The sequence below is a fragment of the Pagrus major genome, chromosome 21 (assembly GCF_040436345.1).
Source record: "Pagrus major chromosome 21, Pma_NU_1.0".
NCBI lineage: Eukaryota > Metazoa > Chordata > Actinopteri > Spariformes > Sparidae > Pagrus > Pagrus major.
The window spans coordinates 18955982-18972132 of record NC_133235.1 but is presented as its reverse complement, the minus strand read 5'-3'; the positions used below and the strand labels follow the sequence as shown (position 1 = coordinate 18972132).

The 16151-nt window shown below is 37.7% G+C and overlaps 1 protein-coding gene across 4 annotated transcripts; it reads left to right on the top strand.

Moving 5' to 3' along the window:
• Positions 1-657: 657 nt before the first annotated feature.
• Positions 658-15295, top strand: LOC141016531 (uncharacterized). Of its 4 annotated transcripts, XM_073490938.1 has the most exons (26): positions 744-806; positions 2437-2505; positions 4486-4615; positions 4937-5104; positions 5287-5424; positions 5663-5814; positions 6450-6553; positions 6654-6843; positions 7167-7298; positions 7559-7699; positions 7906-8041; positions 8495-8645; positions 8896-9038; positions 9906-10017; positions 10173-10236; positions 10336-10539; positions 10656-10801; positions 10936-11054; positions 12047-12168; positions 12285-12382; positions 13052-13185; positions 13562-13686; positions 13833-13978; positions 14390-14492; positions 14606-14742; positions 15015-15295. In XM_073490938.1, exons 1-26 carry the CDS (start codon positions 786-788, stop codon positions 15127-15129), a joined length of 3300 nt encoding a protein of 1099 aa, XP_073347039.1. In that variant the 5' UTR covers positions 744-785; the 3' UTR covers positions 15130-15295. The 4 variants fall into 4 exon arrangements, with proteins under 4 accessions (XP_073347041.1, XP_073347039.1, XP_073347040.1 ...); XM_073490940.1 differs by lacking the exons at positions 744-806; positions 2437-2505 and adding an exon at positions 658-709; XM_073490939.1 differs by lacking the exon at positions 2437-2505 and having other exon boundaries at positions 771-806.
• Positions 15296-16151: the final 856 nt, after the last annotated feature.

Genomic DNA, 16151 nt, shown 5'->3' with positions numbered 1-16151 from the left:
GCTGTGTAAAAGTAACACCTGTAGGTTTGTATGTTTTATATTAAGGTTTATATTAATTTAGCCTTTATATTCAAACTTTATTTTTCTGTATGGGTCCTTGAGCATCTATCTAAAGTCTGAGGTCCAATGATTTATTTGTCCGCACCTGAAAGGTACCAACAAACTAAAAAATATAATGGAAGGAGCAGAATGTAGGCCGTTTTACATTATATCATTGACTACATTCAAGCATTAGATTTAAATACATATAGCCTACAAGAAGTTACTAGAGGAATATGGGAAACTGACACACATTATAATGTTCAATACAACTGATAAATACTGGCTGTTCTCTCTCTCCATTGTGGTGTTTAAAAACATGTAGGTATGCAGGCCAAAAAAATCTAAATAATTTTAAATTGCAGTATTTTCATAAATAGAAAACATGCCAAATCATGGCAGTAACTTGAAAAGAACAACATAAGGCATGTATAGAAATGGAGTGAGTCTGGTATAACCCTGTTAATAGTGAGGTGAAAACAAGGCAAGAAAGCCCAGAGCTTATTAACATTCCTGCAGCACAATGTGGCCAGCTTCACCAACAGATGGCCAAAAGAAAATCTGATACTGGTGCTGTGTTTGGTTAGATGATTTAGGTTTCGTTTTCTACAAGCCACTCCCTCTTACTGGAAAGTGATACAGACCAGTGTCACAAGACTTCTGACCGAAGGTACGATTGCTCCTTTCTGTTTATTCTCTTACTTATATTGCACTTTTTTATAACAGCATCTGTGTAGTTTCTCCAAATGATTCGTGAGTTTGTTCAGGTGGGTCACTGCTGCTCTTATCTTTACTCATCATCACCTACAAATACAGTCCGTGTCTACATTCAACAATCGGTGTGAAATCAATAAAGAAGGGGTGAAAGTAACGATTTAAATTTGTGCTTTCGTTACTTTGTGTACTTTTGACAGTATGACTGTTAATAAACAGCAGCTGCAGCGGATAAGGTGCTGTTGTGTCGGATCTACACAGAGGAGTCACTAACAGTGTTGCCACAGTTACTTTGAAACAGTAATCCGACTACTGACTACTGACTACTTCTTTAAAAAGTAACTTAGTTAAGTTACTGACTACTTGCTTTTAAAAGTAACTAAATTAGATTACTTTTAGTTACTTTCAGCAGATCCCCCGCCGACCCGGCCCGGCCCTATAACATGACAATGACTACCAGTTCTGCCAATACTCTCTTTATTGACACCAACATTTGCAAACATGTCCTTGAAATAGGCTTACTTGTTTTTTAAATGAAAAATAAATAAAAGACAGTCTTTCTTGACTTAACGTAAACATTTTTTTAAAAACTCTTACGTAATACATACTTACGTGATTTAGTAAAAGCTTTGTTTTACACATTAGACCTGTTGACTATATAGTACTGTAAGTCCCACCTGTGGTGATGTGGGCATTGGCCCGTGCTGTGCGGAGTATAGCCTAAAATAATTGTAAATGATCGTAATAACATTTATACCATGGATATTATTTGAAATTGAGGCTTGTAAGTCCCACAGCGTGGTGAGTGGGCATTTTCATGTTGTTTTCAGCACGTTGTCTGTATATGTTCCGGGACCTGTGCCCGTCTCGTCATCCCTGAGCTGTCATATGTACTTTGCGTTCCGGCACCTTATGATTTACAAATTAAGCACTGCCTAGGCCTAAATATAGATCTAACCTAACCCACGTTCCCCCGAAATGCAGAAATAGTAACGCACGGTGTTTTAGAAAAGTAACTTTAATCTGACTACTAGTTTTGGAATAGTAGTTGCGTTAGACTACTCGTTACTGAAAAAAGTAGTCCGACTACAGTAACGCGTTACTAAGTAGCGCGTTACCGGCAACACTGGTCACTAACTAGGAAATATTCAACAAAATAAATCCCAGGGGACTATAACATAGGCCTATATATATATATATATATATATATATATATATATATATATATATATATATATATATATATATATATTGTAAAAAGTAAGTAAGTAAAAGCATGTAAGCATGTCATATGGATGTGGTTAGTCCATTAATGTATGTAAATACAAGTGTTAGCCAGAGATGAATAAATGGATATTACATTAGCCACTGCTGTCCGTTGGAGAGTACGTATATTATACCGTCCGTCGAGTATATGCGTCAATGCGGCCGCCATATTGGTACGGGAAAGCTTTGCCTGTTCGGTTTAAATATCAGGAATATATGATTCAGTAGTCTACTTGGCTAAATTTAAGATGCTGGTTTTCATACCAAAATAACTGTGTAGATAGGAACAGTAATCTTTATATTAAGATAAACTACTTACCCTTTGTCTTGTCCGCGGAGGGCTGGCACGCTGCCTGTTGTGTGCTCCATGGGTGAATTGAATTAAATTGAGATTCAAATTAATTTATCTGTTCTTAGGAAGTCCCAGTGTCGGTGAGGCGTCTTGCCTTTTTTCGGCAGTTTGTGTGGGCAGACCATCTGCTTGAGGTACAAGTACATTTTACATTTGGGGGGGAGATTTAGTGTTTTTTTGTATGCTTAGTTGTGCATTTATGTTGTTTGAAGATTTGTTGTAGCATGAGTGCCCAAGGTTGTGAGGGGAAATCTGACTGGGAATCTGCTGTATAGTTGGTGGGTTTGATATATTAATTATATTTTCTATTGTGTTTTTCTTCAAACATATTATGTTGTCTTGTATGGGATTAATGATGTTTGGTTTGGTCTGCAGTTAGTGAGCCACTGCCTTGGTGATATTTATTTTTGTTTGCTGTTTTGATTTAAGTATTAATCATTTTTGTATCAGTCCCACTTGTACGGGGTCAGCGGTTTTGTAAACCCAACGAATGAAGGAAATGGGAACCAACCTGTCTTTTTGCTTTGAGCCGCCCTTGCTGAATAAAAGATTTACATTTGCAATCCTACGCTGCTGTCTGTCTTTATCTGCCTTAAAGGGCGTTGGAACCTGGTCTGTGGCAACGGGGTGCTACTGTAACAGAGTTAGTATAGTTAATGATCTCACTTGCCATTACTACCTGTCTTGCTGTCTTCATTATGGTTTCTATTATTTTGTATCACGCCACTGAGATTTCCTACGGTATTTGAACGCCACACTCGGATGGGCCCTTGCAGACTTCACAGGTGCACCTAATTAGTCAACAGTCTGCTGGTACCGGACCCCGTGGTAGGTTGTGTTGTACAGAGCTCCGCCAAAATACTATTAATGTTACGGACAAAAGTGTGTTTTATTAGCTGTACATGTAGAGATAAGTTCCCGACGACAACAACTAGTGTTTGTGACGATGTTGGATGATTGAAATGTATGTAGAGCAAGTTGCTGTACATGTTGGTAACTGTTAGCTTGATGTTGTCCATAACTTTGTTAGCTTAATGTCGTCGTGGCTAATCCTCGTGGTGTAACTGTTTGAGCAGCAAGATGAATTTATTTCATGTCATTTTATTCTGCATAATTAGTCAACAGTCTGCTGTTACCGGACCCCGTGTGTTGCTGTACTGAACTGTGCTGAGAGCTGGCTGTGAAGAAATGTAATTCTGTTTCTCGTCAGCATTAAATGTGGGTCGAGCTGGACAGTGGCTGTGTGCGCGCCATTATTTCAACTACACAACGCAAGATAGAGTACTAACTCGCTACACTACAATATGATGCTGTTTATAATTTTGAAAAGAAATTAGGAAAAAAGATACTTAATTACAACAAACACTAAAGATAAACATTGATGATAAGTAAATTTGTTATAATTACATTTTTGGTGAAATATACGTCTCGCTAATGTATATTTCAAGTACAACATTATGAACGATCATATGCTGTTACCTGCCAGTCATTATCAGCCTACATGAGTCTCTTGTTTAGCTTGCAGTATAACTCGTGTTTTCATGCCTTTCTTTATCTGTGATGTAAAAACATTAGTGTCCACAGTTTGTAAAGTTAACCGCCAGCATTGCTGAGTACATCAACGCACCAAAAAACAAAAGTGTATTGATTTGACTGACAAAATGTGAGTCGCCTCAGAGTCTTCTCAGCGTTTAGGGGTCAGCTCCATCCTCACATATAATATACTAGCACTCTGTCCATCACTGATTATACATAAACAGTCCATCTCACAGCGCCATCCTTCAAAAAGTGGTAAATATAATGTTCCAGTTCCTGTCTTGTTGAACACTACCTATAGTCTACTTGTTACCTGTCATTTTGTCTGCTGCAAGGTCCAACCTGTAGAAGCCAACGGCATCTGTTACACGGCATAAAATAATATTTTCCACATAAAACATGGGGCGTCCTAAATAATGCTGCCAGCTAGAGTGGACATTTTTACACAGCTTGAAATTTAAGTAAACATTGTAACTAGTATAGTAGTGGTCATATTTTTGTCTTGCCAATTTCCACTTGTGAAAAGTGTTCAAATAGAAAGTGTGATTGATAAATAATGTATCTTTGTCTTTGTTTAGATGGGTGCACTATTCAACATACTTGAGCAGTTCAGACTGGAATCTTACTACAATCAGTTTTTCCAGTTGGGCGTCAAGGATGAGCGAGATTTCTTGGATGGTGTTACAGATGAAGATCTAAATAACATTGGTGAGATAAACCTCAACTGTAAAAAAAAACCAACATTTTGGCTGGACTTAGTGGAAACCAATTTACTTGCTATTCTATACAAGGCCCCATAGTATTGGGTGACCAGAAAAATAGAAACGATGTACATGACAATCCAATCCAATAAAACAGTACTTTAATATACCCTTTGTAAAGTGGTTTGTTTAAAATTCAGTTTCTTGACACTATCATACATGTTGGTTCAACTCAAAAGTCCAAAAGTTAAATGACCTCTGTATTGTAAATATGAATTTGTATGTGCTTAATTAGTCAAATACTAATATCGCGCCCACATTTTGACAGGTCTCAGTCATGTCGAGAAGAATCGTTTTTCAGCTCTGAAAAATTTCGTTCAAAGACTCAGAGCTCCAGGGCGCAAAGTTCAAACTGTGACACCTGTGCAAAAGTCATTGGAGCCGTTCTGTCTGCAGTACACATACCCGAAATGTCCTCAACCAAAACATATCACAGGTAAGAGGAACATGTATTTTATAATCAATTTCTGATCATTAGATAACTTAGGCCAGACACTGACTTTTTGATTATAGAGTAGGCTGTGTTGTGTTAGAAATAAGATGGGATGAATGCAATATGGTAATCAGACATCCACGGGAAACTGAACCAGCTTAACAGTTGTTGTATTGAACATACAGATATGGATCCAGCGCAGAACACAGTTGAGGACCTGATGTTGAGGATCGGTCATCTTGAAACTGTTGGCAATTCTAAAGGAGTCTGTCTCTACACAATCGATGGGATGCCCTTGACAGATGATCCCTTCTTCAACACATGTGAGCAGACCTGGACACATTTTAAAGAGAAATTTACTAGATGCTACATTCTATATTGCCAAGATTTTTTCCTTAGCCCTTACCTTTAACAAAGTTTAAAGTAGTGCGACTATTTGAGTTACAGTCATCAGGTGGCCAGACAAACAACTTCTAACAAACGCTGATATTGCTTTGTAACTGCTGGATGTGTAAATAAAAAATCAACTATATAAACTTACATTTTTGTCTCCTCATGCAGGGTCTTTGAAAGACAGACATATCCAGAATGGAGACGTAATTTACGCCATCTTTACACCGAAGGAAAACCTGAAACAGGCTCCGCAGATACCAAAACGAGAGATTGGTGAAACCTATGGAGAATGTGTGGTTCGATGCCACATCATGCTCAAGGTGTGTCATACTACAACTAAGGATGCTACAAGCCACTGATATGGATATAACTGTACAAGCTGAATATTTGTGATTTACCTTAAAAGATACAATCGAAAAGATTATCCATCCATTATTATGTTAACAAGACAAGTGTCTAACCTAAGTAATGGGTACTCTGTTCTGATCACAAAGTGCATTTTACAACTTCCATACCCTGTGGGAGAAATCTTGACTAGCAATATGTTTCAAGATTGGTGCTCTTTGAAAAGGCAGGAAGCACTTGTATGTTTACGTATTTTAATGTTGTGGGTGATGGAGAGGATAGATTCTTTTGTTTGTGTTTTGTTGATGTGAGCACATCAGAAGTTCTGACAAGTAATTTAACTTTTCACATTCAAGAAGCTTCAGCATTGTCTTGGTTCAATGTAACAATCTTGACTTTTAAAAAAATCAAATTGGTGATAACAGATGTCAGAAAAGGGTCAGAAATCACTCAATATCCATTTCCAATCAACAGAAATTTGAATTTCAAGTAATACATTTAAATGTCATCACTAACCACTTTGCGGATTGCATTAATTTTTATAAATAATGTAGATACAGTTATTCTAGACGAAACTGTTGCTTAAACGTTTTTTATTTTCTTCATACAGGGAGACTTTGAGGTAACAGTGAACTTGGCAAGTGACACCATAACCAGTCTGAGACTCAAGCTGGCAAATGAGAGTGGAATCCCAGCACATGTCCTTTATTACAAGTAATTTAGAATTATTGACACCATGCATTGATATCATGGTTATTATGATCGTCTCTGTCGTAGTACTTCTGTGCTTTCTTCTGCCTTTTTATATTTGCAGAGGTCAACATTGTGGCGGCGACACACTGCAGAGTTGTGGAATCTCTGAAGGGTCAAAAGTTTTCTTCTCTTTGTCCACGTTTTCTGATGAGACTTCGTACAAGGAGACATTCTTCATCAACGATGTTGTGCCTTCAGTCCAACAATCCCAGAAAGGAATCAGTGTGTTCTTGTCTTCACTTAACGTCCTTGTATGTTTTATGCTTTAATACTTTATCAGTCTCTACTCTGCTTACACTAGCATGCTAACATGCTAAACTAAGGCTCATCATGGTACCGATTAATTCTGTTTCGCATCAGCATGTTAGGGTTGTCATTAGCATTTAGCTTATAGCTTATAAATTATAGCTCATAGTCTCGTTTCCAGATTAAACGTAACATTTAACTGATCTGAAAAGATGGCAAATCTAGGGAAAAGCTAAAAGTTGCTTCATTGTAAATTTAATTTTACCCTAACTTCTGATGTGGGCTTAGCTTTGTTTCGAAATACTTTTTTTTTTTTCTCTCCTTCTAGCAACATCGTTATACGGGAGAGAAAACAAAGAAACTGATTTCTTACATACGGAAACTGACTGGATGTCACCCTCTCGCCCAAAGTTTGTATCAGTTATTCAGCAGGAATGAAACACTAACTAGGAATCAGAAGGTAAACTGTGAGCTGGTATGATTCTGACTTTAACACCCTCTTGTATTGCACTTTTTCAAATGTTCTAGTGTGCTGGATTTTATTTTGAGGATTTGTATTAGTGGTCAGAGCAGTAGATATCTCGGCACACAAAATTTTCACCATCTGCACTGTTTCAAAAGGAGGTTTTCCTTGAATTTGTGTGAACTGAACCTTTACACAAAGTGTTCTTTCACCAGTACCCATATCTTCAGGTCTCCTTTTTGTTGTTTTTTTTGCAGATTGCAGTTATTGAAGGCCTTTACATGCTCTTCAGAGAGCTTTTGCCTCAACGTGGAAGACAAGGGGAGAAAGTCATTGAGGACCTGGACGTCTTTGAGAATTCACAGTACTGCTGGGCACATCTCGTATCAGAGGCAGAGGTATGATGATATTAAGGTTTTGATATGAGCTTGTGAAGGGTAATTTTAGGCTGAAGTCTCTGAAGTATTTACTCGTATTTTGTGTGGATGTAATATCTTTTAACACCTTTTCTAGAAGTTGCCATTAATTTGAGCCTATAGGTGATACATGATTAGAATATTTATTAATGCTTTAAGGTAATTTCTGCTTTGACTATTTTTGACAGAAACAGGAATCAGATCTTGAGACCTATGCGCCAATCACTCTCACGTCAGAAGATGGCAGCCGTTTCTGCGAACCAGTCAGAGTACCTGGTGTACCTGGTCCCCTTGAACGAGCGCATGTTCTCCGGAAAATCAAAGGTAAAACTAAAACGCTGATACGTAACACATCAGGTATGAGGAAACGCATTGTAGAAGAAAATGAAGGTAGCTGCTACGCGTTTATTTGGCTGCTCTGCTTTTTTCACTTTCATTGGGAAGCTGCTATTGTTGAACTGAAAAAGGCTCTTTGCAGCAAGATATGGAGGCGGCTGCATGAGCTACTTAGATTAAGAGCTACTGGCACTGGAACGTAAAGCCTCATTAAAGTCATTAACACCTTCTACGTTGCCGTCCTGTTGTATGGAATCACGCATTGTCTGCATCTAGCTCTCTGATTATGATTGCTTGTGGCATGTTTATCCCAACTGTATGGAGATTCAGAAATAGTATTTATAAAATGTATTGCCCACATTTTTCTTTGAGAACTGTTTGTTTTATTTTTGAACTATCAGATGTAATCAGCTTCACTTAATTATCCATCCTTTTGTTTAGATGGGGAGAAAATTCCAAACTGCAGTGAAGAGGTCTTGCGTGAAACGTCATTACAGAGAGCCATCGACATTGAAAAAATCCTGCTCAGTCTGCCTCCGTCCATTAGAACATACCCTCTTTGGATTCACAATGACAAGACAACTGGTCAGAAGTATGTATAACTAGATTTTTACTTTTTATAAATTCAAAGAGATGCTTTTTTTCTGTTACGATTATTTAGTTTGTTCTAGTGTTCTTGTAGATGATCCTCAGTGGATATATTTAAATTTGATTATGCAATTGAATGATGAAAAGAAAATGAAAAAAAAAAACAGATATTGGAATGTGAAAATGAATAATCAATTGTGGGGAAAAAAGCAGCTCTACTGCAGGTTTTACTAACTTGTGCAATTAAATGACAGCTTTCAGATAAATCTGGAGAAGACTTTTGGAAGTATGGCAGAAGATTTAAAATCTCCCTCCAATCAATACCTCAATGTGACCCCACCGCTGCATTTGAAGGAGTTAGGACACCACGGGTCCTGCCTTGTGTTACTGAGTAAAGGTACTGCATTAAATCACAGTCCTGATAATTGCTGACAGTGTTATGAACTGAACTAAGCTGGATCTGACTTCTTTATGGAAACACGGCTTAAGCCTCCTCCCCGAGGGGAGAAGATTTCAGCTCTCAAAAATCAATGGTTTTAAAAAAGTGAAAATGCTGAAAATGTCAGTGTTAGAATGGACGATTTATGACCACAATAAAAAAAAAAGTCCAGGCACTCAAGGAGAGTTAAAAAAATGTAAAAGGCTTTTATTTCATCAGGCTACAAACAATACAAATACACCAACACATACCAGCTTGCGCCTTCTTCAGGGTGAAGACCTGGATCATTCATGTCATAAGTCTTACCCCGGAAGTATTCCCTTCCATGAGCACCGGTAGTTTGAGGGACACCATTTCATACTTCTTTCATACTTGTAACCATATTTTTACTTTTATGTGTTGCTGCTTTTACCCAAGTAAAGGATGTGAGTACTACTTCCACCACTGGGGTCAACTGGACAGCAGGAGATTACCAGTGAGCAAGGATGTCCCGATTTGGGGAAAAAATTTGCCTATCCTAAATCTTAGAAGAATCACTTCTTTGGATTTTCTCAAATCGACCAAAAAGCAACAAACAAGAGCAAAACAATCACTTGTGTGTATGGGCGTTAACGAACATGACGCTCCACAACACAGCCTTGTGCGTCAAGAATCTGCATTTGGGTCACAGCGATGCCTTCTTACGTACACAGTGAAGAGATTGAATGTAATGGAAGAGAACTCCCCATTGGTTTCCATATTGCCTCTGATATTTAGCATCATGTTTTTTGGAAGATATATAATGTAAATTGTTTCATGTAATAAATTTTTTTTTCTTTTCATCAGACAACCTTGGTGTGTATTCGCATAAAGACAAAGGATCCCCTGATATGATCAATGTGCACGATTGTCTTGACGGCAAAGTAAAAACTGTGGATGTGAATCTCTTGGCGGCCAGGTAAGGACCTTATAATATCTTGCATCCACTATATGTTTCCCAGCAATAAAGCGCTCTGATGGCTAGTGTCACAATGTTGCAGCTGATGTATTTTCTTTTATATACTGTATGCTGATTTTTTTATGTTTGTTGCTGGTTTTTGTCATCTAACACAGGACTGGTGACCACAGAGATGACCGAACATTTGTCACAACCAGGAGTCCTGAAGAAGCAATTCTGGTAACACTTTGTCTCCTGTCTTGTTTATTGGACTGACAAAGGAAATGTGACATTTTTGGTTTATTATTTTTGTTTTTTTTCGACTTGAATTTTCACCAGGTGCTGATAGATACAAGCTCCTCCATGGAAGAAGAATGCTATGGAAGTGCAGAGATTAAGAAGATCAATGTGGTGAAAGAGCTCTTTGACAACTTTGCAACAAGGAGCATGGCTTATGATTTTCATCATATCATTGGCCTTGTGAAGTTCGACTCCATGGTGAAAACTCTCCACACATTTACTGAAAATCTGGAAAAGTTCAAGGTAAATTCAGACGTGTCTTAGATTTGCCTTATCTGTCCTTTTATTTTAGTTAATGTGCATCTCGGTGTAATGCAGTCATATACCTTGATGAAGATTAACAAGTTTATAAATTGTAGGAACACATACGTAACATCGAGGCGAGTGGATGTACCCTCCTGTATGACGCCCTTCGACGTGGGGCGGTCGAGTTGGAAAAGGTCAAGACGAGGTTCCTGGACTGTCGACTTCGGATCGTTTGTCTCACTGATGGAAATGATTCTGGGTGAGATTCCTCTGTTCTATACAGTTATGGTACATTGACCATACAGTATACTTGACTTGACCTGTACATACTGTATATTGAACATCTAACTGTGAGCAACAATGACGTCATTTCAATCATTAATCTTTCCATAGATCCTCCATAGAGCCAGTTGCTGTCACAGCCAAATTGATAAAAGCTGACATCATTGTGGATTCAATTCTTCTTGGAAATGTGGAAAACAACATGCTGCATGGAATCAGCAATGCAACAGGTTTGGAATCTTTGAAAAACAGTTGCTTCCTTATTTGAATCCCTTTAATATACTTCCTAAAATCATGCATCGAATGGTGTAAAAATAAAGCAATATACGCCATAAAACATTCTGCACATTCTGACTGACTTTAAGCCTTCATGGAAATTTAAGAGATCTCGTCCTCTTCGTTGTTAAGTCTTTAATGTAGCTGACTGTTAATTCCCTTCAGCATTATTGCATTTTTATTACGTTTTAGGTACACTGTAGTATAAAAATAGTTTTTCGTTACTTTTATTCCTACATTCAATATATTTATTCAGGATCATCATTTCTCAACAAACTGAACCAAATTATTGAACTAGAACAAAGTAATTGACCCAATAGCTTGTATGACCTCTCTTAGCATCTCGACTGGTAATGGAAAAGAAGGGGGTTTGATTTTGCCCAGTGGAATTGCTTCCCACTCTGCTGCGAGTGCTGTACAAAGTTCAGCATCTGTCGTTGCCAGTGGGACACTGGGTATTCGATCAAATTCAAATCCAGACAACAGGGTGGCCAGTCCATAACCTGCATGTTTGCACACCAGTATGCCTCACAACCTTCACATCATTTATTCCGGATCGAAAGCCTGTTGCGTTATGGTTTGCACTAAGCGTGGCATGGTGACAGTTTGACTTGACGTTATGTTTTTAATGGTGGTCAGTGCTCTTCAAAACCCCCAAAAGGGTAAACACAGGGCCGGCCTGGGGCATAAGCGAACTAAGCGGCTGCTTGGGGCCCCCTGGAAAAGGGAAATTAATACCATACAGTGCATAATTTTTGTTGACTGTACTGAAAATTGTCGTTCCATTGATTCACAATGCAAGGATGTTTGTAAAAAGAACATAATATATGTACAAAGTAGTCAGATGTTTTTACCTTGCATTATTATTTCTCTTCACAAAGTCTTTTACTGTGCAGTTATTCAGACTCTTTGTAATCTTTTCACCTCACATCTGTATTGCTTCCAGGTGGCTGCTGTTTCAAACCACAGACAGCCAAAGATGGTCTGAGGCTCTTTGAGATTGAGACCCTTCTGTCTTTGGAGCAGAGGACACTCAAGGAAAAACTTGACCCATCATCCATCAGTGAGGTTAGTGGTTGTAGATCATTGTCCACCAATCTGTTGGAAGTGATATAAACATGATACACAAACTTTGCACATTGTCTCGATGTGCTAATTAATTCGTCTCGGTAATTTTTTTTTAGAAAGTTTTGACAAGGATCTTCACTACACATGGGTATGATGAATATCCAGAGACGTCCCTGCCAAGCCAGATAAACAGCAAAGTGACAGTGACAGAGTGGTGAGTGATAGAAGCTGCCATTATATAGAGGCTGATAATAAACCTGGTCAAGTAAGCTTAATAGGACCACATCCATCTGCTGAAAACTGTTTTTTTAACCTGCTGTCATATTTCAATGTCAAACAAATTGATCAACGTACTATCATTCCTGTTTAAAACCATAACCTGATTTTAATTGTAGCCCAAAGAACGAGTTGACAAACTTTAAACTTCACGCATTAAACAAAGCATCTTTGTTAGATACGAGTGCTGCCAAAAATTTGTTGATGGGTGTAAACAAAAGAGCCTAGAGCCAAAGCTAGTGGCAGTACTTGATGCACAGTGGTGTTTTGAGCTTAATACTAGCACGCTAACAGATGATGCTTCAGTCTGGACTGCTTAGTGGATCAACCAGCAGACATTGCCATCCCTAAAACTAAAATTCGAAGCAACTTGTGAAGGAATTTAAAACGGCACATGAAAGAGTGATGGGAGATTTTTTTTTTTTTTTGCCTTTCACCTTGTCTTGCATTTTAAATATCTAACAGGCCAGGTCTATTTGTTCAGAAGAGAGGAGGTATAGTCCCTTTGTTCAGGGATTTCAAGCACTAACAATCACATTATATTGCGGGTGTATTTACTTACTAAGTGTTTGCATTTCATTTAAAGCATTAATGTTTTTTTAAATAGTACTCTGAAAAAGAAGATGCCGGTGTTAAGGGGGTGGGGTTTGGAGAAGGACAAGCGTATCCTGGAGGAGCTGAGGAGCCTGCATTGTGACCCGCATCCCTTCTTCAGGGTCTTTCCATCAGAGGAAGACTTTAGTAAGTGGCATGTCTAATGCATGTTTGTGATGTTTTTTATGTCTGTGCTTAAAGACAAACACAGCATTCCTTTATGCATGCAGTCATATGAAGCCACATAGCCCTGTTTTTTCCATATCAGTAACTTCATAGTTTTCTCTGCATCTCAACAGTTTTCTTTTTATGAACTTGATTTGTTGTTTTCCTTTTTATTTTATTTTTTTTCTTTGGTCTCATGTTTTCTTTTTTATTTATTTGATGTCTAACCTTTTATGTCACATTTTTATCATGTAAATAATAAAATGAATGATTTATTTTCAAATTTTCTGACAAAAAATATATAAACTGCATTTTGGCATGGCTTAAACAATTGTACTGGCACTTTCAATCTTTTCAGCCTTCTGGAAGATTCTCATGGAGGGTCCTCCTAACACGCCGTATGAAAAAGGAGTGTTTGAGCTGTACTGCCAGTTCGGTCCTGACTACCCAGTGAAGCCTCCACTTGTCCGCTTTATCACAAGAGTATCCTGCCAAAATACAAACAGCTGAAATGTTTGCTTTATTTGTATTGATTTGTTGTAGAGACTCACAAAATGCATGGCCAAAGGATTTGTGCAGTACTAATAAAGTAATGTTATGTTAGCAGTGTGTCCTTAACATGATGACAGGTGTACCACTGCAATGTCAACAGTGTGGGCCGCATCTGCCACAACATATTTGACCGTAACTACAATGCCCACATCACCATGAGAGAGATCCTTGAAGCTGTGTATGGACTACTCATCATCCCAGAGCCTGAAGATCCACTGGACAGGTTACACACACACACAGGAGTTAATAGGTCACACTTTGTGGTAGAACAGGTTGGCACCAAAGCTAATTTTTTATCACGTCTTATGACCAAAGTTCAGTCAGTTCTGTTGACTCAGTTTTGTATGGTAGGCGTATGTTGAACATTTTATTGCTTTTGGTAAAGTGAAGAGGGAATTAAGAGTCCTTAGATGAGTGATTTCATTTTTACTGTCTTGGAATAATAAGGCTATTTTGAGATAAACTGGCCATCAAATAATTGATATAAATTTGCAGTTCGGTATAGCAGGTCTTCAAAAAAGTACTGCCTTTATATTGCTAAGGTTTTTCAAGATTGTCAGTGGTGTTTACGTTACATAAACTTAAACATAAAATATCAAGTATTTGACTTGCCTATTAATTTTTTCTTTGGAAGCATTTTGGCCGAGGAATTCCTGACGAGCCGCGAGACGTATGAACGAGAAGCTGAGAAACATACAGAGGAAACAGCAGGAAACTCACTGGATGACATGGAGAAAGTACTTTGGCTCTGATATATACATATTAGTAGTTGATATTACTTTTTTATTACATGTTTGCTGTTTTACAAGCTTTACATTAACAAAATGTTTATTGTATGTTTTATTTGAAGACATTGGTAGATACTGTGCCACAGTTTATACCCCAACACCTGATCTGTCCACTCACCAAGAAGATGTTTATTGATCCTGTGAAAACAATATACGGCACCGTGTATGAACGCAAGGCCATTGAGGACCACCTGAAAAGGTGAGTACATTTACTGCTGTTGACAATAATACAAAAATCAGTTACCAGTGAAGGCCACCTAAAAGACTGATACATGTTTAGACATGTATCAGAAACAACTCAAAAGTGACTTCATCTCTTACTTTCATTTCTAAGTAATTGACTTATTTTATTCCTAGGGTTTCTGTGGAAATAAAGACACAGGCAGTTACACGAGTCCAGAACCCTTATCACATCCCATTAAACGTCCACTGCATTGTCATTTTCCCAGTTGACTGTACTCTCTCTTCCAGACACCAATATGAGCCACTGGCTGGCCCAGGACACGAGCTTGACATGAGTGACTTCACAGCAGACCATGACATGAAGAAAATGGTGATGGAACAGCGTTCTCGTCAAATTAAGTGAAGCTAAGGAAAAACTTTGAAGTTAAAGCAAGTTGGATACACCTCACACTCTCTAGAGAGACGTTGAGAAAGCGCTACAGGTACATTAAACCTTAGAATCCAGAAGATTTTATTCTTTATATGCACTTTATAATTTTGTTTTAAGCTGAATAAACAAGTGAAGTTTTGGTTGGTCTTTTTGTCCTGACACCACTTTTATTTGATATGAACAGTGACAGGCAGTTGTTGGATTTCTCTGTTGAGACAGTTGTGTTTGAGTTAATCTTGTTAAAATTAGTTAAAATTGAGTTTTTTTTCTTTCTTGGATTATAAGGAATTTAAAGTTATTGCATTTGTCTTACTGGTGACGGAAGAATAAAGAATTGGCAAAAAAAAGGGACAGTGATGGATGCAGCACTTCTACTTTCTTCTAATTCAAATAAATATAAACTTTTTTTCTTTGAGTCATATATCTTAAAGCCGATTGATGTTCAATTAAATAACAAACAAGTAGGATTTGTATGTTTATAAAGTTTGCCAACAGTTTGGGTTGGTTTGTATAGATTTGTTTTATATGACAATAATAAAGGTCATTGCAAAATGGCTGTGTCCTGCCTTATAATTCAACATCGTCAAGGGTTAAAACATAACTAAAATAGTAAAAGTTTGACATTAATGATTTTCTGACAAAAACAAATAAGAGTTCAGTTCACCAACACTCATCACTGTCAGTTACTGAGGCTACAATGGTTGTTTACCTATGGGGGTTATTGCTGTTTTTGTTGAGTCTGAGTTCATTAATGCTACAGGACCTTTTGGAAAAAAAATCACATACAAACAGCAGGGGTGCTCCACATGATGATGCAAAGAAAAAATATCTTAAATTATTTTAAGAAGCAAAAAATATTTGTCTTTGGGAAGATAATCATACAGCCTGATGGTGTCATTACGTTTTTCGGTGTTGGTGAGTGTGAAGAGTTTTGATTCTTTAAATTTGCATAAGAAATCTATACAATTAGGGGTGATCTTTGTTATTCTGCATTT